General features: G+C 44.2%; 1 protein-coding gene across 1 annotated transcript; it reads left to right on the top strand.

The window, feature by feature from the left end:
* The first annotated feature begins 2,519 nt into the window (after positions 1-2,519).
* MRPL1 (mitochondrial ribosomal protein L1) lies at positions 2,520-22,794 on the top strand. The gene is made up of 9 exons (XM_081877149.1): positions 2,520-2,634; positions 5,524-5,629; positions 7,268-7,523; positions 8,192-8,275; positions 9,367-9,438; positions 12,190-12,301; positions 14,392-14,492; positions 17,602-17,683; positions 22,340-22,794. The coding sequence occupies exons 1-9, from the start codon at positions 2,598-2,600 to the stop codon at positions 22,504-22,506; spliced, it is 1,017 nt and encodes a 338-aa protein (XP_081733275.1). The 5' UTR covers positions 2,520-2,597; the 3' UTR covers positions 22,507-22,794.
* Positions 22,795-25,416: the final 2,622 nt, after the last annotated feature.

Here is a 25,416-nt window from a genome sequence, read left to right as displayed (position 1 = left end):
TAGCAGCTAAGAGACCAACTAAGTTTGTTCTTGGTATAAGCTTTCGTGTGCATGCACACTTCTTCAGATAACATGCACACGAAAGCTTATACCAAGAACAAACTTAGTTGGTCTCTAAGGTGCTCCTGGACAATTTATAAAAAAAAATATATTTCACCTGCGTCAGACCAACACGGCTACCTACCTGAATCTAGAATGATGGCCATCGGTAAGACTGCTTTTAGTATTGCAGCATTACACATATCACTTTGGTTTAAGCAATAGTTTGCTAATTATTTTTTAGCGTAGAGTGGAAGCGTTTAATTAGGAAAAAGAACATGTTGCAGTGTTGCTGTTTTTTTCTTAATTAGCATTAAAGAGTTATAGTGCTATAACATTCTTTCATTTCAGCAATATTTCACTAATATTTAAATACCGGTTAAAAAATAATTATTATAGCCAGGAAAGCATTTTAGCACTAATTGAAAAAATGTAATTGAAAAAATTGATGGGATTGTAAAATAGTTTCCACCACTGAAAAGATGTGAATGTCTACATCAGGAACAAGATGAAGGGGAAACAAAGAGGGACATCGAGATTCCCTGCTGCGCCAGGGAATCCTGCCACCTGAGGCAACCTCTTCACCTTGCCCCATAGATGGGCCAGACCTGTTAACGGAGCATCCATTCTGATGGTATTTCTGAAGAATCATTGAACTGTAGAGTTGGAAGGGACCATGAGGGTGATCTAGTTCAGCCACCTGCAATGCAGGAATCTTTTGCCCTAAGTGGTGCTCGAACCTACATTTAAGAGCTACACGCTTTACCGACTGAGGAGACTAGACGATGTTGCATTGCTGCTCTCCCCACCTCCTTACATTGTCAATTTCCTTCTCCGGAAAAGTCAAGACCAGCTTTAATGGTTCTTCTTCTTCTTCTTCTTCTTTTTCTTCTTCGGGATCACCTGTAGCCGAGTAAGATTGTCTTCCCTAAACACAGTTTTAACAATGAGTCCGTAAGTGACTGTGGAGGCCAATTTTGGATCCACGCGTCCTTCCACAGTGGGGACAGAGGTTTCCGGGCAGGAGTTGATCATGGTGTGGATATGCCAAGCGTGCCTTCCTCATAGCACATTTCTCCCTTGCATCCTGAGTTCGAGCATCGAAGTCCTTTGGTAAAGGCTGTTCTCCAACTGGAGCGCTTGCAGGCCAGTACAGTGGTACCTCGGGTTACATATGCTTCAGGTTACATACGCTTCAGGTTACAGACTCCGCTAACCCAGAAATAGTACCTCGGGTTAAGAACTTTGCTTCAGGATGAGAACAGAAATCGTGCTCTGGCGGCACGGCGGCAGCAGGAGGCCCCATTAGCTAAAGTGGTGCTTCAGGTTAAGAACAGTTTCAGGTTAAGAACGGACCTCTGGAACAAATTAAGCACTTAACCCGAGGTACCACTGTAGTAATGATGAACCAAACAGTTGATGGTGAGGCCCTGTGTTCATTTATCTGCATCGCTTGGGAAGACAGGCGGACTAATGCCACTGTACTGGAAGAAGCAAAGATCACCAGTGTTGAAGCAATGATTTTTCAACCTCAACTTTGTTGGACTGGTCATGTTGTGCAGATGCCTGATTATCGTCTTCCAATGCAACTACAGTGGTACCTCGCAAGACGAAATTAATTCGTTCTGCGAGTTTTTTCGTCTTGCGAAGCACGGATTTTGGAAAAGCTTCAAAAATCACCAAAGTCTTCAAAAACCTCAAAAAAGGCTACCACACCGCGTGCTATGAGTTGCTCCTCGAAGTCAAGTCGCAACTGCACCCCCTGAATGCACGGTTTTAAGAAAAAGGAAACAAACTTGCAAGACAAAGGAAACAAACTTGCAAGACGTTTTCGTCTTGCAAAGCAAGCCCATAGGGAAATTCGTCTTGCGAAGCAACTCAAAAAACAAAAAACTCTTTCAACTTGCGAGTTTTTCGTCTTACGAGGCATTCGTCTTGCAAGGTACCACTGTACTCTATTCTAAACTTAAAAATGGAAAGCGTAATGCTGGTGGTCAATAACAGAGATTTAAAGACTCTCTCAAGGCAAATCTAAAATAAATGTAGTATAAACACCAACAACTGGGATATACAGTGGTATCTTGGGTTAAGTACTTAATTCGTTTCGGAGGTCTGTTCTTAACCTGAAACTGTTCTTAACCTGAAGCACCACTTTAGCTAATGGGGCCTCCTGCTGCCGCTGCGCTGCCGGAGCACTCATCCTGAAACAAAGTTCTTAACCTGAAGCTCTATTTCTGGGTTAGAGTAGTCTATAACCTGAAGCATATGTAACCCGAGGTACCTCTGCCTGATTATTGCTCTGTGCCCTGGCGCATTTTGGTTATTGCTTTGAACTAAGCTCCTTTATATCTCTGTCTTTTGTAATGGGTGTCTTTACATGTTTGTAAGCCACCTTGAATCCCCACTTGGGGAGAAAGGTGGGGATATAAATGCATTGAATAAGAAGAGGAACTTTAATCCCTTCGCCTCAGGGGCGGAACCTTCCTTGCCCGGCTTCGCGAGGCAACCGGGGACGGTTTCCCGTTGCACACTTCGGCTTCCTCCGCCCGCCCGGCAAGATGGCGGCGCCCGTGATGAGATGCTGCTGGAGGACAGGTGAGAGCGGAGAAGTGGGGCGGCTGCTTTCTGTGTGTCGCCCCCCAGCCCCTCCTCGAAATATTTTAGGGCCGAGGGTCTCTTTTCCCGAGAGCCGGCTCCCATTGAGCTCGGCGCACGCGGGTTTTAGGTGACAGAGGCGTCCCCGCTTCCCGGTCCTGGAAAACGTGCTTTGTTTTTGAGTTGGTTTGGGGTTTTGTGTGTGTGCTCGGTCTACCTTTTGCGAGGTTTTAAGACAGAAGACGCCGTAGTTAGCAGAGTCCTCTGCTCCTCCGCTTGTAAGCAAAACCCCAGAGAACTCAAATGGGACTTACTTCTAAGTAGACGTATATAGGATTGCACTGCCAGGGCTGCCAGAAAAAGCGGCAGAGAATCATTTATCTCCAGCAATAAGGGCTTGGATTGCATTTATTTACAAATAAGCTGTAAACAGATAAGGACATTGGCAGGATTATTGAAACAACCTGCAGTTTTAGAAGAGTATACAGTATGTTTCAAGCAGATGAACAAATGAGCAAATATAGTTGTAATTTGGATACGCAGAAAATATTTTCAAAAATAAATTTAAAGAACCACAGAAAGAGGGTTTTGAAATGTTTAAAATGATTGTAAAATTATTGAAATGTACAAAATTGAAAATCATTTTTTAAAAATGGAATGCATTTTTGATCAGATTTATACACTGCTCAATTGTCAAACCAGCCAACCAACCAACCAACCAACCAACCAACCAACCTTGAAGCAGTTTACAATAAGAGAAAACAAAAGAAAGGTTTGCCACCCTGCTTTAAAGCATGCAAAAGTTTATGAAAGGCTTGTAGGGAAAGACGTGTGTGAGGATCAGTATAGTAATGGAATTTTCATTTCATTTCATTTATTAAATTTGCATACTGCCGCTCAACCGGAGATCACAAGGTGGTTCACAACATAAAAATACGTAATGAGATGCTCTTTGTTTTGCTGGGATTTTTCTTCTTCTTCCAGAGCCAGGTTTTGGTTTCTCTTCCCTAAATTAATGGAATGTACTATTAAGGTGGGATGCGGGATAAACCACAGAGCCTAGGACTTGCTGATCAGAGGTCGGTGGTTCGAATCCCCACGACAGGGTGAGCTCACGTTGCTCGGTCCCTGCTCCTGCTAACCTAGCAGTTTGAAAGTCATGCTGGCCACATGACCCGGAAGCTGTATGCCGGCTCCCTCGGCCAATAAAGCGAGATGAGCGCTGCAACCCCAGAGTCGGTCATGACTGGACCTAATGGTCAGGGGTCCCTTTACCTTTACTATTAAGGTACTGTAGTTTGTTCTTGAGAACCCTATGGCGGCATTATACTATATGAGTGGTAGTGTTAATTGCTGCACACTGTGTTTAGTCACTTACCTAAAAGGACTAAAATTGGTGAATCAATCATGATTTTTATATGTGGTGGCCCATAACTTGCATTGAACTTGGAAGGATCCCACACCGGAACTCGGGCTGATAACTTTAGCATCAATAAGTTTCATTAAAATACGAACATGAGTTATAATGGTGCATGAGTTAAATACCACACTTTACATGCCATATTCCTAATAGGTGTACTCAATGTAACCACCCCTCAGGTACTTGGGTTGAGCTTCCTAGTGCTAGAGTTACTTCTTTAACCTGGAAAACATCCCATATCATAGCACATTTTTGCTTACTGATGGACCAACTCATTCTATCTAAGCAGCCAAATGGATTTTGATGACTGGAATAAAAACAGTTATTCTCTAGATTCTAACATAACTCTCAATGAAATAATAAACCTTTTGGCTTTATCATTTCTGGCAGCAGACTGAATGCTCCTCTACACAAAAAGTTCCTTTCAGAAAGAAGACTAGGGAAGAATGTGTTCTAACTTAGCCTCAAACATGACATTTCGTTTTCTGTGTGGAGGCATGTTTTAATGGATGAACGTTCAGATATGTGAGCACCCATCTGCAGTCAGGAGCGGTGAAGACCAGAGAAATAAGTGAGAACTGTACCAGAAATCTCTCTAGTTGGAAGCATAAACCATTGATTTCAACAAATTTTACTTCCAAGTAAGGCTGTGTACATATTACCAGCTTAAAATGCAGTTAAAGGTAAAGGGACCCCTGACCGTTAGGTCCAGTTGTGGCCGAGTCTGGGGTTGTGGCGCTTGTCTTGCTTTATTGGCCAAGGGAGCCGGTGTACAACTTCTGGGTCATGTGGCCAGCATGACTAAGCCGCTTCTGGCAAACCAGAGCAGCAAACGGAAACGCCATTTACTTTCCCACTGGAGCGGTACCTATTTATCTACTTGCACTTTGACGTGCTTTCGAACTGCGAGGTTGGCAGAAGCTGGGACCAAGCAACGGGAGCTCACCCCGTCGCGGGGATTCGAACTGCCGACCTTCTGATCGGCAAGTCCTAGGCTCTGTGGTTTAACCCACAGCGCTACCCGTGTCCCAAAATGCAGTTAGGTTGTTCTTTTTCTTAGTTTACTTCAAAGCTCATCAAAATGCAGAAATGACCGGATAGATGCAGTATAAATACAAATTCTGACTAATGTGTGTGCACTCCTTCCCAAACTAGTGGTGGAGAGAAGTACGTAGGCAGCTCAAGCGTGCTCGGTCTTGAACCTTACACAGGCCTTTTGGTGCCACATTTAATCTATACTGTACTTTTGTTTGGAACTGTTTTATTTGTTGTTATAATTGTGTAATTATATTGTTATAACCTGCAGTGGGATCTTACCGTGCAAGGAGGGTAAGAAATCATATATCCTTGGAATCACTAAATGCAAAGGCCTATTAATGCCAGTTCTGTCACATAACTTCGTTTGCAGCTTTGCTGATTCCTGGCTCTCATTAGCATGGTTTCTCTCCCCTCCCCCCATCTTTAAACAGTTTCAGCTCATTGTCCTAGCCGTATTTTCCCCAGAATTCGTCAGCATTCTGCAGTGCTTCCCAGTTTTGCCAGTTTGCTGATTTCCAATAGACACTATGCTGCAAAGTAAGTAAATAACTTTTATTTCTTTTAAACTTAGTAATAAAAGACAAGACACTTGAAATCAAAGTATAAATAGCAACATTGAATAGGTTCAGGCAAGCATGTTGCTGGTAGCTGAGTTCAGAAAGGCAGCCTGTTTCTGCGGCAGGACTCGGTCCCCAAGATCTCCCCATACTTGTCATTTAATTTTTAAAAATTGTTTTCATATCTGTTCTTTTAATTGTTGTTTTGTTTGTATTGTAGTTAGGGTCCTTATTACATTGCAGAGCAGTGGGAGGGAGAGGTGGGAAAATATTGTTAAAAAAGGAGTAGTCATAGGTAAATCAGTGTATTCAAATCTGAATTGCTAAATTGTGTTATTATTGTTATTATGGTTTTTGTTGTATGTATCTGTCAGGGGCTCAGGTGCTGAGGCACAGGGAAGATGGGAGATGGAGAGCGAGGGGGAGGAATCCGAAGGGAGCGTAGGAGGGGACAGTGGTCCGAGGGATTCCATGAGCCTCTCCAGCAAATCGGAAGATTCACAGAGGGGAGCGCCAGTGGCCAGGGGCAGGGGGGTCCCAAGGGGAAAGCCCCAGGAGCAAGGGGGCAGCAGGGACTCCCAGAGCAGTAGTTGGAAATCAGGACCAGCTTCCCCACCAGAGCAGAGTGGGGGGGAAGAGTCCCAGGCATCGGGGCCAGTGCTTTCCCCACCAGGGAGAGGAGACGAGGCAGAGCCTACCACGCCTCCCTCGGAGAGTCGGACAACGGAAGGGAGGTCAGATCCGGCCAGTGTCACGGAAGAGGGAAGCAGTGATAGAAGTAGTGTAACGGTTAGGAGAAAGGTCACTGGGTTGGCGCGAGAAGCAAGTTCAAATGTACAGGAGCGCGGGACAGCAGAGAGTGAGGATTGGGAACCGGGTCCTAAAGCACGCCGGAGGCAGGGGGAGGAGCTAAGCGACTCAGCGTCGGAAGAGTCCAGAAAGGGCAATGCCCCAGAGGGCAGGAGGACCCAGAGGAGAAGAGAGCAGCGCAGGAGGTGGAGCAGGGCTAGGATCTTAAACTGGTGTGGAAGGGGCGGAGACTCAGACGGGACTTCGCCGATCTAGAGTTTAGACGTAGGGCTGCACGCTCTGGCTTTGAAATGGAAATTAAACTTCAATAAAGACTTTTGTACATAACATCAGCCTGGCGTTGGTCCTCTGTGAGCTGGGACCTAGAGGCAGCTCTGACAGTATCTTTTGTGGTTGATGTTTGTATCGAAAAAATGATTAAATAATTTTTTTTTTAAAAAAAAGGATATAGATTTTCTTCTTAACAAAATAAGAGAACAATGTGACACATTTGCGGGTCCCAATCTGCTAGCTGAAGATTAGTGCTAGACAATTGGTTTTATTTCCGGGTGTGAATGAAGAAAGAGAACCTATTATATTGGGGAAAGTTTAAAAATAAAGTATCCAAGGGGAAGGAAAAGCAGTGAGTTCAAAACCTGGTAGGCAGTTTTCTAAAACAAAGCAGCCTCCATGGGCACCTTGAAATGTTTTGCCACAGATTGAGGCAGCTCTCCTGTTTTAGTTCCAACTTCCAGCCGCCAGAACTTGTGTTTTTATGGTAAGTGTATTGAGCTGGGCTGTTTCATTTATCACTTCCATTTCCTTAAAGAAAAGAGAAAAAACCCAGAAGGGACGCCAAAAAGAAGACCGCAGAATCAGAGCCCAAGAAAAAAAAGAACCCTTACACATTTCCCTTGCCAAGTGAGCCAAAGGACGATGTTTATTTGACGTGGTGCTATCAAAGGCCAGTTTATGAGGCAGAAGTGGCTTTAGAGATGCTGAAGACGTTTCAGCAACTGGACTTCACTTCCCCCAAGCAGCATGTATTCATCGATATGACCCTGGACATGGCAATGGAGAAGAAGGTACGCTGGAAAAGGCTCATAGTTTGCAAGTATTAGTGGCCACTTTCCTTTATAACTGAAATTACAGTATTTCAGGGACTTTGAAAGTTAGTTTGTTTTTTAAAACATTCAGTGCAATTTTTCGAAGTTGTTCATTCAGACATGATGCCTGAAGAAGGGCTTCCAAAATGTTTAGCTGAAATATCTTCCCTTGTATTTTATAAGCTTGCACTGAGTTGCGAGTTCTGCCCCTCTCTGCCCTGGGCCTTCATTCCACTGGGGAGACCTTTCTCTAAATTTGTGTCAATGCAATTATCGATGCAAAAATGCTAACGGAAGGAGAAGCAAAGACGAGGTGGAAGCCTCTAGTCATCCAGGATATTTTCTGCAACACACTGCAGAATGTTTGGCTCGTGGTGATGATCTTTGAAGAGGATTATAGGGATATTTTAGGGGCTTCCTTCGGCTCATAGAAGCTAGTTGAACAGTTGACTATTGACTGACGTGTACTTTATGTATATTTTAAATAGTTTTTAAAAATCTTAATGTTTCTGTGCACGTGAAAAGAAATACAGAGCACATATCTGAATTTTGGATCAATTTGCCTTTGTCAACTAAGTACATTTATTTTGCTGAATTCAATAATGTGAGGCTTTTCAATTTTGCTTGTTTGCTTTGGCACCTTTCAGAAACCTTTGGAACCATTCGTTGGCACGGTTCGTCTGCCTCACCATTTCACAGATGACATCCATAAGGTCGTAGTATTCACAGCGGTGAGTTACAGCATGTTGCTGCAATGCCTCCTTGAGCTTGTATGTATAGGTTAGTCAGGCAAGTGTTTTGAGGCAGTGGCCTTGATGCCACTCTTGCAGAATCTAGCAGATATCTCACCGTTTTGGATACATCCAGAAGGTTTTCTAAATGTATATTTTATTCTCCATGATGTGTGTTTGGTACAGTGTGTTCTAGATTATGATGTTCCTGAGAACACTTGAGCCAGAGCTTGATCTTGGAATGGGTGAAGTGATATCAGAGAATGTTCAAAGTACTTCATATCCATAACCCCTTAAAGGTAAAGGGACCCCTTGCCATTAGGTCCAGTTGTGACTGACTCTGGGGTTGCGGCGCTCATCTCGCTTTATTGGCCGAGGGAGCCGGCGTACAGCTTCTGGGTCATGTGGCCAGCATGACTAAGCCGCTTCTGGCGAACCAGAGCAGTGTACGGAAACGCTGTTAACCTTCGCGCCGGAGTGGTACCTATTTATCTACTTGCACTTTGACATGCTTTTGAACTGCTAGGTTGGCAGGAGCAGGGACCGAGCAAAGGTCCCCCCGTTGTGGGGATTCGAACCGCTGACCTTCTGATCGGCAAGTCCTAGGCTCTGTGGTTTAACCCATAGCACCACCCGCGTCCCATCCATAACCCCTTACAACAGCCCTATTAAGTGGGGCTGGGCAGAAGTAAAACCACAGTCTGCTAGTGGACCTGTCAAATAATCAGCAGATCAACCTGGTTCTGTTGGGTGCTGTGATTCCTGCAAAATATGCTCGATTAACTTGACCTTTGTCTGGTCATCCAAGGCACTTTTTAAAGCATTAATACATGTTCAAGATTCCTAACTGGTTAGCTGATACCTCAAGAGATCATGGCCATGCCCATTGTGCCCATCCAACGTCTGGTGCGCTCATTGGGGTCACCCAGTCAAAACACACCTATAACTTGGCCAGAGGGGAGGGGGTCTGCATTTCCTACCTAGCAGCACCTTCACCTGCCTAAGAAAGCCTTGAGGAAACGCCAGCTGTATGGGAAAATAACTAACAATAGCTCCTATTGTTTTCATTCTGAAATTTCGTTTCCTTACAGGATGCAGAGCAAGCTGCTCTAGCAAGAGAAAATGGAGCTACATTTGCAGGAGGGACTGAATTAATCAAGCCGGTAATTAACAGATGGCGTTAATTAAGTACTGTGAGAAGACCTAAAGAAAAGTAGAAAGCATCTACGTAATCTGAAATCAGTTATTTTAATCTTTCTCGCTTTTGATCATTTGTTTCTTGTCTTGCGGAAGAATACTAGCACTGGGGAAACCCATTCAGATGGGCAGAGTATAAATAAAATTATTATTATTAGTAGTAGTAGTAGTTTTATTAGTATTATTATTACAAGCAGCCTGGTTGCAGCCCTTCAAAAGAGTCCACTGCCAGAACCTACTGAGATACATGTACAGTGGTACCTCGGGTTAAGAACTTAATTCGTTCCAGAGGTCCGTTCTTAACCTGAAACTGTTCTTAACCTGAGACACCACTTTAGCTAATGGGGCTTCCCACTGCCGCTGCACTGCTGGGGCACGATTTCTGTTCTTATCCTGAAGCAAAGTTCTTAATCCAAGGTACTATTTTTGGGTTAGCAGAGTCTGTAACCTGAAGCGTATGTAACCCGAGGTACCACTGTATTATGTCACTTCCTGCTCCTTTTGGGGGGATCACAATTCCCCCCCAGTATAGCTACCCTTGTCATTGTTTGTGGTGCCACTCAAGGCTGCTGAAATTCTGGAGGTACTAGGAAGGCAAACAGCTTCAGAAGGTTAGAATCTAAAGTATATTTTCAGATTCCTTATAAGTGCAGAGATATAGTGGCGTCAGGGGTCTCCTGAAGTTGTTGCAGAGCAGAATTTTAAAGTCTGTTATAAATTCCCTTAAAATGTACCTCTTCTGGGTTTTGTGTGTATGTGCATATGTTTCTTTTAAGGGATTCTGCCAACTGAAATGAAGATATAGTTGTAATTTTCTAATTATTGGCTCAAATTGGTGCATGTATGCCAGGACGGGTTACCCAATATTTGCCCAGACACTGAGGTCCACCTCCAAGGGCCTTTTGGTGGTTCCCGGGTTCTGAGGAGTGAAGTTAAAGGGAACCAAGCAGAGGACATACTCAGCAATGGCACCCACCCTGTGGAACACCCTCCCAGCAGATATCAAGGAGATAAATAACTATACAACTTTTAGAAGATATCTTTTAGAAGCCCTGTATTTGGAAGTTGTTAATGCTTGACGTTTGTTTACCATGTCTTTATATGTTCTGGAAACCACCCAGAGTGGCTAGGGAAACCCCAGGCCAATGGGCAAAGTATTAATCATAAAATAATAATAATAAAACAATTATTAAACTGTGTTCTCAGCTGAATAGTTGCATCTCTCTGTTTCAGAGGTTAGATTAGAACAAATGATTCAGCATTTTGATTTCTTGGTTGGGTGTTTTTCCAGAATGAGGATGCCTCCTGCGAACCAAAAAAAATAGAATTTAAAATATTTATATATACAGATTGCTTTAGCCTCTTTGGTTCATGCCAGAGTAGGACCTTGACATGCTACGATATTGTTATGTCTTGAAAATTATTATCCAGTTGTGCTGCAATTTGCACATGGAGAAACTTGCTGTCTTTGGATTTCAGCAAATGCTGTCCCTGGTTGGAGTGGGAATGTACTGTAATATTCCCTACAAGCTACACATTATGAGACAGAAAATAGAGGCCATTCCGCTTCACTTTTTTTTTTTTTTGTCCTAGAACTGAGAGTGCACAAAGTAAATATTTGCCTCAGCTGCAGAATGATCATGAACATTGTGGTCATTTATGCAGAAGCAAAGAAAAAGCAGCCCTCCTGCTTTCAAATGAAAATAAATGCCCTTCTTTTTGCACTAGCACTGTCTAAGCATTATTGAAGCTTATATGTTAGATTGCCATCTTGGCAAATCATTAAATATTTGTCTCCAACACGGGTTTGTTGCGTGTCTGATTAAGTAGACCAAACACTTACTACTTTATGTATAAGAAACACGTTCTTGCTGTCCTTTGTAGCCGTTGAAAAAGTTATCGTCACCTTCTGAATGTTATGACTTCTGGCCTTGATGCTAAGCTTTGAACTTTAAGCGATATATTTGCATCATTGCTTTCATGGGAGGAGTAAGTGAATCCTCACTGGGAGACCATCTCATGAAGGACATTGGTATAGGAGCAGCAAAAAACAAGGAAGGAAATGTAGGTCTATCTAAGTCACAGCAGCTAAACAGAACTAGCATGGGAAAGGGCTGTTGTGCATGGCCTGGTGCTATCATTATCCTGTTTTAAAGAGGATGCAGCTCCCACATTTTCGTCCTTGTTACCTTTGTGCAAGGATGAGAAGCTTGTGGCCCATCCCACGTTGCTAGACCACAGCTCCCATCATCCCTGACTATTGCCCATGTTGGCTGGGGCTGGTGGAAGGTGAAATCCCCTGGAGGACCACAGGTTCATCTCTTCTCCCCTCCGCTCCTTGCTCTTGTTAGGCCTAGCAAGGAAGTAAGGAGGCAAACTGGGTGTTCGGTTTTTTATTACAGTGGTACCTCGGGTTAAATACTTAATTCATTCTGGAGGTCCATTCTTAACCTGAAACTGCTCTTAACCTGAAGCACCACTTTAGCTAATGGGGCCTCCCGCTGCCGCCGCACCGCCGGAGCACGATTTCTGTTCTCATCCTGAAGCAAAGTTCTTAACCCGAGGTAATATTTCTGGGTTAGCGGAGTCTGTAACCTGAAGCGTATGTAACCTGAAGAAATGTAACCCGAGATACCACTGTATTTACTTTTGCTAGACTTAATTTCTAAAAGGGACATAAGCACAAATCATAATAATCTTTTCTTCTTCCCCGCCAGATTTTGGATGGTGAAATCAAGGCAGATTTTTATGTTGGCGTGCCGACGATGTCATCCAAGATTACTCCTCTAAGGGGGATGCTGAAGCAAAGGTTCCCAAAGGCCAGAAATGGTGAGGGTCAAAATTTTAGTGAGCATGCTGTGTAAGGCTACAACACTGTAGACACTTACGTGAGTTTAACCTTCCTTTCCAGTAATTATGTCTGGGGTTTTTCTGTAGGAAGCATTTTCAACATTCAACACATCCCATAAAGCAGGTGTGAAATCAGCTGCAGACACACCCGATGACGTTCCACAAGCCACATCGATAGGCTGATTTATTAGGCTACCTGTCGGCATGCTTTTTATTCTTACCATGTTTTTAATCATTGATGTTCTGTAATGTGTTTAAGGTTGTACACTGCCCTGGGATATTTTGATAAAGGGCATTATACAAATTGTAACAGCAACAAAAATCGGATATGCAGTTGTTGCACAGGAGCCAGGCCAGGGGCAGGGAATCTCTAGCCCTCCAGAACTGCAACTCCCACCACCCCTAACCATGGGAGTTGTAATTCAGCAAGATCTGGAAGCCTAAAGGCCTCGGCCTCCATTTGTTAAGCCTTTGAGGAGTCACGGGACTCTTCCTGCAAAAGGCTTAACACAGGGGACGTGGTGGGAACGGGGAATTTCCACTGCACTTGTGTGGAAATTTCTCTGTGATTTAGTTGAATGCAACCCTAAGCCTTAATGGTGATTAGCTGCTGTAGCGTAAGGGTGCTGAGAGAATCCTGCAGAGCAAGGAGTGGTTGTAAAAGGGATCAAGGGTGCAGGATACCTCCCTTCCTCAGTGGAGCCCTTGTCCTCTAGGGATCAGTCGAGAAGAAGTGGAGTTCAGCTGTTGGGCTGCATTTCAATATTTTGCAGATTATAAACATGAACGCCAGTTCCTCCCCCTGTTACCTAGATTGGGAACTTGCTCAGCTTGCAAACGTTGGCCATAGCAAGGCTTTGCCGTGTAGGCAGGATTCCTCACATTCTTTTACATTCCTCACATTCGTTTCCGAGCACAATTCAAAGTGTTGGTGCTGACCTTTAAAGCCCTAAACGACCTCTGTCCAGTATACCTGAAGGAGCGTCTCCACCCCCATCGTTCTGCCCAGATGCTGAGGTCCAGTGCCGAGGGCCTTCTGGCGGTTCCCTCATTGCGAGAAGCAAAGCTACAGGGAACCAGGCAGAGGGCCTTCTCGGTAGTGGCGCCCGCCCTGTGGAAAGCCCTTCCAGCAGATGTCAAAGCGATAAACAACTACCTGACATTCAGAAGACATCTTTTTTAAAAAAAATATTTATTAAAGTTTCAACCAAAAAAGAAAGTTACAAAAATAGTAAAAAGAAAACACGAAAAATACAAACATCAGAAAAAACAAAAACAATCTAAAACAAATCCCTCTTTCTATATCTTACAGTTCATTTACTTATTTTCATGACTTCCTCACACCTCCCTTTTTTGTATTCCAATTCAAGACATTCAGAAGACATCTTAAGGCAGCCCTGTTCAGGGAAGTTTTTAACGTGTGATATTTTAGTGTATTTTTGGTTTCTATGGAAGCCGCCCAGAGTGGCTGGGGAGGCCCAGCCAGATGGGTGGGGTATAAATAATAAATTATTATTATTATTATTATTATTTAGCACCAGGGAATGATACTCTAAGGGCCATGGGTGGTGCTGTGGGTTAAACCACAGAGCCTAGGACTTGCCGATCAGAAGGTCGGTGGTTCGAATCCCCGCGACGGGGTGACCTCCCATTGCTCGGTCCCTGCTCCTGCCAACCTAGCAGTTTGAAAGTGCGTCAAAGTGCAAGTAGATAAATAGGTACCGCTCTGGTGGGAAGGTAAACAGCGTTTCCGTGCGCTGCTCTGGTTCGCCAGAAAATGGCTTAGTCATGCTGGCCACATGACCCGGAAGCTGTACGCCAGCTCCCTCGGCCAATAAAGCGAGATGAGCACCGCAACCCCAAAGTCAGCCACAACTGGACCTAATGTTCAGGGGTCGCTTTACCTTTTCTAATGATACTCTGCACACATGTCCCCACTGTGGCGTGTGACGCACTCACCAAAGAACGTCTGGGCCTCACCAAAGAACGTCTGTTGACACACAGCTCTTATTTGTCCTGCAGCATTTGTCTTGACACCTCTCTATCCCTCTTTCCCCACTTTGAATCAGGTTCTCTCAGTTACGACATTCTCCAGATGCTTGAGTTCTTTAAAGTGTGCCACGAATACGAAGTAGAGAACGGTAACCTCATCCACACTCCCATCGGAATGGTAAGTTTCACAAGGGATTTTGGCAACCTGTCCGGCCGAATTCAAGCCATTGTTAATCATTTACCGAAAGTACACACAGGTACACAGATTTCGTTCTTCGTTGCTCCGTTGCATTTCAGGAACACTTCGAAATGGGTCATCCCACAGGACAGTCAGTTAGGGGGAAAAGTCTGCAAATCATTACCCTCTGCTAACGTAAGAGGTTTCCTTTCTGAATACACCAGAAAGCAAGGTTTACATCACGTTGGCAAGGAGCAGCCCCTTAATAATATACATTAATAGCCTGCCCTATCCTAAAAGCCCAGGGTCGGAGCAAACTGTATACTGAATAGGTCACTATTTCTCAGATTATGGGATAGTCCCCTGGGCAGCGGTGGGTGGTGACTCAGTTATCTGAGTGGATTTGCCTCTGTAAAACATACTGTACAAAATGGCATTGAAATGCAGTGTCGAGGTGACATTCAGCAACGGCCTAGTTGTAATACCTGGCAGAAAACCATGTGTTCTAAAAATCGGATTGTCACGTAGTTAAAGAAATCTTAGTGACTTTAATCATATGCCTTCTAATTTAATAAAGCTACACATGAATAAAAAGCAATTCTGGAGCAAGACACAAGCAGTGGTACCTCGGGTTAAGTACTTAATTCGTTCCAGAGGTCCGTTCTTAACCTGAAACTGTTCTTAACCTGAAGCACCACTTTAGCTAATGGGGCCTCCTGCTACACCGCGCTACCGGAGCACAATTTCTGTTCTCATCCTGAAGCAAAGTTCTTAACCTGAAGCACTATTTCTGGGTTAGCAGAGTCTGTAACCTGAAGCATATGTAACTTGAAGCGTATGTAACCTGAGGTACCACTGTACTTCGTTTGACAGTGTACCGGTGCTTTGTGGCCCATCAGCTTAGAAGAGGCACTTCCACTCACAGGAAGACAGAGTCAGCTGCTTGCATTTCTAAAATACGTTCTGTATATTAAAAACTATTTTGTGTTCAGATCTGCTTGGCCACCTGTGGATCTGGTGAATGCCAGAAATATACAGTCATACCTCATGTTTTGTCCGCTTCAGGTTACGTGTTTTCGTGTTGTGTCCTGCGGCAACCCGGAAGTACCGGAAACGATTACTTCCGGGTTTTGCTGCTTGCACATGCGCAGAAGTGCTAAATCACACTGTGCTCATGCGCAGTCACAGTGCTTAGGCTTGTGTTAGTTCTATGTTGCGGACGGGCCTCCGGAACAGATCCTGTCCGTAACATGAGGTTCCACTGTAGTTGGAACTATATGGGAAAGTCTTCAGAGTTTCCAAGACGAGATTGTCAGTGTGGCCACATATGTGAGTCTGAAATGAGGGAAGAGAGAGAGCTGTTTTCCCTATTTGCTGCTTCTCAGTGGCCTAGGGCACACGGGAACTCTCCTATGTGCCTACCAGAAAGCATATTTTTTGTAGAAGTATTTATTTAGTAGCTGGGCTAGGATGACGTACCTCCCATTTAATCCCTAAAGGCACTCCACTGTCAGAGGCTTTGAATACCAGTTGCTGTGAATCACCAGTGGGAAAAGGCTCCTGCTTTCGGGTTTCCCATAGGCATCAAATTGGCCACTGTGTGAATGGGATGCTGAACTAGGTAGGCCTTTTCCCAATCCAGCAGAGCTCTTCTTACGCTCTTGGTCTCCCTTCACCCTTCCTCTGCATCAGTGTTTCCCAAACATGGGTCTCCAGCTGTTTTTTTTTGGACTACAGTTCCCATCATCCCTGACCACTGGTCCTGCTAGCTAGGAATGATGGGAGTTGTAGTCCAAAAAAACAGCTGTGGATACCCAAATTTGGGAAGCCCTTCTCTACATTGGGAAGGTCTTCTGTACTAAATCAGCCTTAGAACCTGTGGCCTTTTCAAGTGTCTTTGTGTGGGAGAGAGGTATTGTTTGCGTTTGCTAAGTGTGTTGTGGGTTTTTGTGTTTTCCATGTTGCAAACCGCCCTGCAAAGTCTCCTAGGGCCAATTCAGACTGCCAGTCTCACCCTCTTCCTGAACAATACTGCCCCAATATTTGTGTAGGATAGGTGTGGGGGACTACAACCCTAGTCATCCCAGGCCATTGGCTACATGCTTGCTGGGGCTGATGGGAGATGTAGTTCATCAAAACCTGGAGGGCTGGTGGTTTCGCCACCTCTGATGCTCGAAGTCAGTCCTCAGCCCTTTGTTGATGAGATGCTATGGAATGTTCACAAACAGTTTTGCTTGCAGATGAGAATTTTACAATCCGTGGCTGATCTTTGTGCAGTATGTAATTTTCTCTCAATCCGTATTTTAACTAAGACTGATAGATTGATTTACAGTGGTGCCTCGCAAGATGAAAAGAATCCGTTCCGCGAGTCTCTTCGTCTTGTGGTTTTTTCGTCTTGCGAAGCAAACCCATTAGCGGCTTAGCGGCTTAGCGCTATTAGCGGCTTAGCGGATCAGCTGATAAGCGGCTTAGCGGATCAGCTGATAAGCGGCTTAGCGGCTTAGAAAAAGGGGGGGGGGAAACCCGCAGGAACTCGCAAGACATTTTCATTTTGCGAAGCAAGCCCATAGGAAATTCGTTTTGCGAAGCAGCTTCAAAATGGAAAACCCTTTCGTCTAGCGGGTTTTCCGTCTTGCGAGGCATTCATCTTGCGGGGCACCACTGTACTTCGGACCACAGCTTCTGTCTGACCAGTTTGCCTTCTTGTCTTCCCCTTTACTCCCAAGGAGATGATGTTTTCCCTAGGCTCCCAGGCTGCTTGTTGCATATTAAACCTTACAGATTTGATTTTATCTGAGGACTTACATATTGAGAGTCAATCCCATAGCAAGCTGCCTAAGCAGGGGGTATAAACACCTATTTTACAGTGGTTGAGTTGGAGTACAAATATATCTTTTTTTTCCACAGCAGAATATCTTTGAGCTAATGACGCTAATGGCATTTATGGCACTTTGCATCTTTAATAGAGAGGAAAATGTTCCCCCCCCTTTTATTAAAAAACAAAAGCCCAGAACTCTGATTAAATATTTACCCCAGCCACTGCAGTTTTTATTAATCCGGGAGCGTTTAATGTTTTCTGCTTCATTAATTTTGCATTAACTTCTTTCAGCTGGATATGCCTAATGATCAGATCGTTGCCAATCTGGATGCGGTTATTAAAGACGTTTGTAAATACAAACCTTTGAGCTATGGTAAGCTGCTCTTCTCTTTTAGTCCCTTAATTGACACTAAAAGCTAATTATATTACACAGATGAATAAAGGGAGCACCTTTCTACCACCGAGGAGGGGAAATGACTTTATTATTATTTTTTTAAAAATCTACACAGACAAGCCCAGCAATAAGGAACACTTAACAGGCAGTGCTATGTCAAGAGAGATGTACTTAAAGGATATCATTAACAGTAGTAAGCCTGCTTCTTTCCTTTCAGAGGGAAGCTTTTGGAAACTATTTTCTCATCCTCTTGGAATGGTGTGTGACGTTTTCCTGGCTCCAGCCTAATCCTGGCAGCTTTTGAAACGTCCAGCACCATCTTTTTGCAGATTCCTATGGAATCCCAGTGCAAATTTTGATATTGGTCTCTTTTTTTAAAAAGAACAAATTCTTATCTGAAAATTTTAAGGTGGGGTATGTCCCTAAAATTTGCAAGTGCTGATATATATTCAGTCCCTGTATGGGACAGCTGCGTATTCCTGCAATGATCCTCAGAGTCCGTTCCAACTCTTCTATGATTTAAGCAGTTTGGTTTTGCCTTAGGGAAGTCCTTTTAAAAATAGATGGTGTTGGCAGTTAAGGACATACACTTTAGGCTGGAATCCCCAGTCCCAACCTCAGCTTGGCTATGAATTTAGAGGGGGTGCCCTTGCGCACACCTGCAATATGGGACTTTAAAGTCACTGTACTGGGTGAAACGAGAAACACTGTATAAATGGCTTGAGAGCAGTACATGTGAAAAGGATCTAGGAGTCTTGGTTGACCACAAACTTGACATGAGCCAACAGTGTGACGCGGCAGCTAAAAAAGCCAATGCAATTCTGGGCTGCATCAATAGGAGTATAGCATCTAGATCAAGGGAAGTAATAGTGCCACTGTATTCTGCTCTGGTCAGACCTCACCTGGAGTACTGTGTCCAGTTCTGGGCACCACAGTTCAAGAACGACACTGACAAACTGGAACGTGTCCAGAGGAGGGCAACCAAAATGGTCAAAGGCCTGGAAACGATGCCTTATGAGGAACAGCTAAGGGAGCTGGGCATGTTTAGCCTGGAGAAGAGGAAGTTAAGGGGTGATATGATAGCCATGTTCAAATATATAAAAGGATGTCACATAGAGGAGGGAGAAAGGTTGTTTTCTGCTGCTCCAGAGAAGCGGACACGGAGCAATGGTTCCAAACTACAAGAAAAAAGATTCCACCTAAACATTAGGAAGAACTTCTTGACAGTAAGAGCTGTTCGACAGTGGAATTTGCTGCCAAGGAGTGTGGTGGAGTCTCCTTCTTTGGAGGTCTTTAAGCAGAGGCTTGACAACCATATGTCAGGAGTGCTCTGATGGTGTTTCCTGCTTGGCAGGGGGTTGGACTCGATGGCCCTTGTGGTCTCTTCCAACTCTATGATTCTATGATTCTATGCTAATTGGACGGTTGTCATTCAGCCCTTGCACCCTCAACACTGCCTGTAATGACTAAAGCTGCAACCTCCACTTGGCTGCCTTAGCAAATATCTTCTCATTGGCCTCGTGTGAGAAAGCTGGGTGGTCCTGGGAACCAGTAGCATCTCTAAAAATTTCAACCAGCATAGCCTTTGATCCAGTTAAGAGGGAGCAACCAACCAGGGGGCATTGATCTGTCCAGGAATCCGCTGGAGCCTGGTGTCCTCTTCCCCCTTGCATGCAAAGGAAAGAGATTTAAAGCTTCTGTTCGTGTTTTAGAAGAAATGACAATTATTATTATTTTGTTCATCTGAACTTGGCAAACGGTGGTTTTTTCAAACCATGGTGCATCAAGGGAGGGTGGTTTGGTATCCTGGCCTGTTAAGAAACTGTGGTTTGAACAAACCACTATTTTTGCCGGGTTCAGACACGACAACAAACAGTTTATTCTAAAATATGAACAGTCATGTCTCCTCCTGCCGTGCACGGAGAAGGAGGGTGCAAGCTCCGAGCTCATGCACTAACAAAACCCATGGTTGGGTGTGACATTTATACGGGGCCTCTATACTCCATTGTCCTTGATATTTCTGCCTGCTGTTCCTTTGCCCTTCTCAAGGTAATATAGGATAGGCACCAAGAATAAAGATAAACTAGGCAGGGACTGGTAGCCATTCTGTTCTCTGCCTTACACCTCCTTGAGTAGAAGTCACATAATAACCATTAACATGCGGGTGGTGCTGTGGTTTAAACCACAGAGCCTAGGACTTGCTGATCAGAAGGTCAGCGGTTCGAATCCCCGCGACGGGGTGAACTCCCGTTGCTCGGTCCCTGCTCCTGCCAATCTAGCAGTTTGAAAGCACGTCAAGTAGATAAATAGGTACCACTCCGGCGGGAAGGTAAACGGCGTTTCCGTGCGCTGCTCTGGTTTGCCAGAAGCGGCTTAGTCATGCTGGCCACATGACCCGGAAGCTGTATGCCAGCTCCCTCGGCCAATAAAGAGAGATGAGCACCACAACCCCAAAGTCGGCCACAACTGGACCTAATGGTCAGGGGTCCCTTTACCTTTTAAAGAGTGCTCAGAGCACTCCACGCACATTATCTCAGGGATATTTGCAATTGTTGGATCAATCCATCAACCTCTGATGGATGATTTAGAAGGATTGGGTCCGGCATCACTTTCACTGCCTGTGTGTGCCAGGATCTATCCTCAGCAGAGTTGCATCTCAGTGCATCTCCTTCCTTGGAAGCATCTTCGGGGTTGAAGGTACACAAAGTAGGCAAAAACACTCATGGACACCATAAAGATTCAGTCGAGTATAGAGGTTTACTTGACAGGCATTGAAGCATATTGGTAGCAAATATATACAGACATTCACCTCTGCCGTGGTCAAGAGTCTAACAAAAGTCCAAGACGCGCTCTCTCTGCTTCTCTCACTGCAAGCAAGAGACTCACAACAAGTTACACAGAACTGTTGTTATCAGTGCTTCCTGTCACACTGCACATTTCCAAAGAACAGTCCTCGCAGAAAAAGTCCTTGCATAGACAAAACAGTCTCGGCCTTCTGCTGCTTCTTGAAACTTATCCTCTGTTCCTCTCTGTTTCTGGAACAAATGATTCTCTCTCACACACAGAGAGAGAATATCCAACAGCAATAACGTTGAAAGGCCGGTGAGAATTTCTCCCCCCATATTGCAGCTCAGGGGTAATAATAATAATAATAATAATAATAATAATAATAATAATAATAATAATAAATAAATAAATAAATAAATAAATAAATAAATAAATAAATAAAATTACTTATTTATTATTTATACCCCGCCTATCTGGCTGGGTTTCCCCAGCCTCTCTGGGCGGCTTCCAACACAATATTAAAATAAAGTAACGCATCAAACATTAAAAGCTTCCCTAAACAGGGCTGCCTTCAGATGTCATCTAAAAATCTGGTAGTTGTCCTTCTCTTTGACATCTGGTGGGAGGGCGTTCCACAGGGCGGGCGCCACTATCGAGAAGGCCCTCTGCCTGGTTCCCTGTAACTTGGCTTCTCTCAGTGAGGGAACCCGCCAGAAGGCCCTTGGTGCTGGACCTTTTTCATCCTGAGGGCTACATTCAAGGTGTGCCAGACTTCAAGAGCTGCATGCCATTAACTTGGTGGGGGCAGAAGGTGGGGGGGGGGGAGGAATAGAGAGATGCAAGAGGTTGCAGCCCTGAAAATAGCTGGTGTGTGTGTGTGGGAGAAGCCTATCAACTCCCATCAGTCAGAGATCCTTGGTATAACAGGGCTTTTTGGTGGGTGGGTATAACCCCATCCTCACCGTTATTGTGGGTGCGCCTCCCCATGCAAGTTAATGGTGGCGCACAATCTCTCCCATTAATTTGCATGGGGAGTGTGGAAGAGGCTTTCCTCCCAACTTGCTATGGGAAGGAAATTGTGGGCTGCCAGGCCACTTTGAAAGGCTTTTGTGGGCCCAATCTTGTTCTCATGTTCACCCTGCCTCAGAGGTTAGCTACCCCTGTTGCAGATGGAAAATTTGAGCAAGTTACTCTCCTTTTCAGACTGCTGATCACTGCACCCCAACACAAATGTGTTTTTAATCCATTTTCAGTGCCCCATAGAAATTGTGCCTCCTGTTGCTGCTTCCCTTTTTCTCTTGAGCTAAGCTTTGAAATTGTGGGGCTTTCCAGCTCACACTCTTAAGCTGCTCCACAACACCAGCTCAACAATCAATGCCACTAGATACAGCAAATAACCGTGTTTACAGAAGTAATGGAGATTGCCACATTCACAATCCCAGCATGAAAGCAGGGTCTTCTCTTGTCGCCAGATGTGGAGGTGAAAGAGCTCAATCTATCAGATATCAATTCGGTTGACGGCAGCAAACTTTTATTTTTACACATTTCATTACAGCATTTAGGTCAAAGCTAAGTTTCTCAGCCCAAGCTGAGAACAGATACATGACGTCCATTTTCCATAGGCAAGTTTAGTACATTCCTAAATCTCTCACACTGAAATTTAAGAGCCTTAAAAGTGCTTTACTTTTGGCTAGGCCTGACCCTGTACTATTTTCTACAACACTTTTAATAACTTGAGGACACTGTGATCAGAGTTCTAGATCTCGCAGCGCACGCTGCTTGGCTTGTCAGCAAGAGCACCAAAGTGATAAGCTGGATTTTTCCTCCCCCTTTTCTTTTTTTTTCTAGGCCCGTTTGTGACACACTTGAGCATTTGCAGTTCAACAAGCGAAAGCTTGGATTTAAAAGTCGAGCGCTTTCTCCCCAAAAGAACTGTGAAGGAGAAAGTGGAAGAGAAGATGAAAGACGATGACAGTGATGATGACGAAGAAGAAGAAAGGCAGAAGTCCAGCTAACTTGAGTGTTGCACACATGTCTTTATCCTTCTCTCTGTACAAAACCCTTTTACGGAAGCAACTCTGTGACAGCGTCCTAATCTACAAGACCCCCCAGCTGTTCTCCCGTCAGGGCATAAGGAATTGGCAATAAGATGTATTTAAAAAGTTTTTGTTGAGAGTCCAACCCGATATTTGGGGAGCCAATTGTTTTATGAAAATGTCTTGCATAGCAGCACCTCTCTCAGTTCATATGAGCAGTTGTACTGCCCTATTGCCTTTGACTATAAATGAACAGTCATTGTTCAATTTGTGTGTGTTTGTGTGTATGTCTTTGAAGGAGATTTACAGAAGCCGTTGTGGATTCTGATTTGATCCCTGAATGTCCTGCTCTTCTTTAGGACATCCAAATGTTAGAGGGTATGGAGTTATGTGACCCCCAAGCAAAGGAATGTAAAATCACTCCTTTCCCTTGTTACTCCAGTCATTTGTGTAATCAACATAAGAATTGATTGCATCATTCCAAATACATGTTTGTTTGTTTTTAAAAACCCCCACTAGATTCTTCCGTAGTGGCCTCATCAGTTGGTCTGTCTTTTCGTTTCTTAACTTGGCACATTGACACATTGACCATGACAGATTTCACACAAGTGTCTGTCTAAACGCCCTCATCCTGCATGAATTCCTAGGACAATGCTAGCTGCTAAGATCCAGCATGATCTTGAAGTCACTTGGAGACCTGAATTCAGATCCCATACCAGGTCCACAAATTGGGTGTCATTGGACAAACCAGTTTCTCAGTCTTGGTTCCTCTACTTTGACATGTCTGGTTCTCTTAAATCCTTACAAGAACTGGTTCCAGAGGTAATATATATATATATATTGCGCTGTCACGAAGCAGAGGAGCATGTGAAGATCTGTGCTGGATTAGACCAAAGGCTTATCTGGTCTGGCTTCCTGTCCTCGCAGTGGCCAACCTGATGTCTATGAAAGCCCACAAGCGGGACATGAGTCCTGTAGTTGGTTCACATGCTTGGTACTTAGGTTGGTTAGCAATAAGAACACAATTTAAAAACCAACGATAAAAATGTAATATTAAAGTAGAGGAGCAGATAAAAACAAAAGCTACTCAAGAGCTGGAACAATACAGAATGAAGCATGAATTTGCAGCCATGAGCATAGCCGGCGTGGGGGTGGGCAGGGGGAGGACAGCTGCCCCCCCATCAAGTAAATAAAAATGCTTAATTAACTGTGTTCTGTCCCACCCCCTAGCATAACTCCTACCCCCATAACATAAATCCTGGCTATGTCTATGCTGTTTAGTCATTTAGTCGTGTCCGACTCTTCGTGACCCCATGGACCAGAGCATGCCAGGCACTCCTGTCTTCCACTTCCTCCCGCAGTTTGGTCAAACTCATGCTGGTAGCTTCGAGAACACTGTCCAACCATCTTGTCCTCTGTCGTCCCCTTCTCCTTGTGCCCTCCATCTTTCCCAGCATCAGGGTCTTTTCCAGGGAGTCTTCTCTTCTCATGAGGTGGCCAAAGTATTGGAGCCTCAGCTTCAGGATCTGTCCTTCCAGTGAGCACTCAGGGCTGATTTCCTTAAGAATGGATAGGTTTGATCTTCTTGCAGTCCATGGGACTCTCAAGAGTCTCCTCCAGCACCAGAATTCAAAAGCATCAATTCTTCGGCAATCAGCCTTCTTTATGGTCCAGCTCTCACTTCCATACCTCACTACAGTGGTGCCTCGGGTTAAGTACTTAATTCATTCTGGAGGTCCGTACTTAACCTGAAACTGTTCTTAACCTGAAGCACCACTTTAGCTAATGGGGCCTCCTGCTGCCGCTGCGCCGCCAGAGCACGATTTCTGTTCTCATCCTGAAGCAAAGTTCTTAACCTGAAGCACTAGCGAAGTCTGTAACATGAAGCGTATGTAACCTGAAGCATATGTAACTGAGGTACCACTGTACTGGGAAAACCATAGCTTTTACAATACAGACCTTTGTCGGCAAGGTGATGTCTCTGCCTTTTAAGATGCTGTATAGGTTTGTCATTGCTTGTAGCCAGTTTAAAAACACCTTGACTAGTCAAAGACCTGTCTGCAAAAATGTTGGAAGTCTCTAGGGCAGGCATGTCCAAAGTCCATTTTAGGGGCCTAATCTGGCCTGCCGGTAGGTTTAATTTGGGCGCTGTGGCAGTCTATTTCCTGGGGTAAAATCTTTTTAAAAAACCCAACATCAATCCTAAAGAAAGCTCAACTATTTCAACCCTAAAAAAAGTTCAACAACTTCAATCCTAAAAAAAAGGTCACGGCCCTTCACTTCATCAAATCTGGCCCTCTTTGAAAAAAGATTTGACACCTCTTTTCCTCTCTTTGGCGATCACTCATAGCTGAGTAAGATTGTCTGGGCCAAGAGGACAATAAGTGGTGAGAATCTCTTGGAAAGAGTTTATAGCCGCTGCCCCCATGCGCAATTAGTTGCCTAGACTTTTAGAAGAAGGAAAACTTTTAATTCCCTTTTTATTAGGAGCATGCCATCTTCGAAACAAAATTGCAGCAACCAATCAAAGTAACAGAGACAAGGTACACATTAACTGCTTCCAAAATATTTATATAATTAACAGGATGTGTATACAGTTTAATTGACCAAACTGCTATGTAGTTTACATAAAATGAGAGATACAATAAAAATATTAATAAAAACTGATGTTTTAAAAAAATGACCTCCCCCCACGTACCCCCAAATTAGTAAAAGCCAGCAGTTACATGTTAAAATTACATGTCTGGGCAGCCTTGCCTAAACACAGTTTTTAGCACAAGCTGAAAACTAGCCAGGTGAGCTTGGCCTGAGATGCTTGCAGTTTCTGCACCCTCGTGAAGAGCTTTCCAGCTTGATCTCACCTGCGCATTTCATCTTTTTTCTAGCCTT

The sequence above is a fragment of the Podarcis erhardii genome (genome assembly GCF_964252035.2).
Source record: "Podarcis erhardii genome assembly, chromosome: 9".
NCBI lineage: Eukaryota > Metazoa > Chordata > Lepidosauria > Squamata > Lacertidae > Podarcis > Podarcis erhardii.
This window is presented reverse-complemented; position numbering and strand designations above follow the sequence as displayed.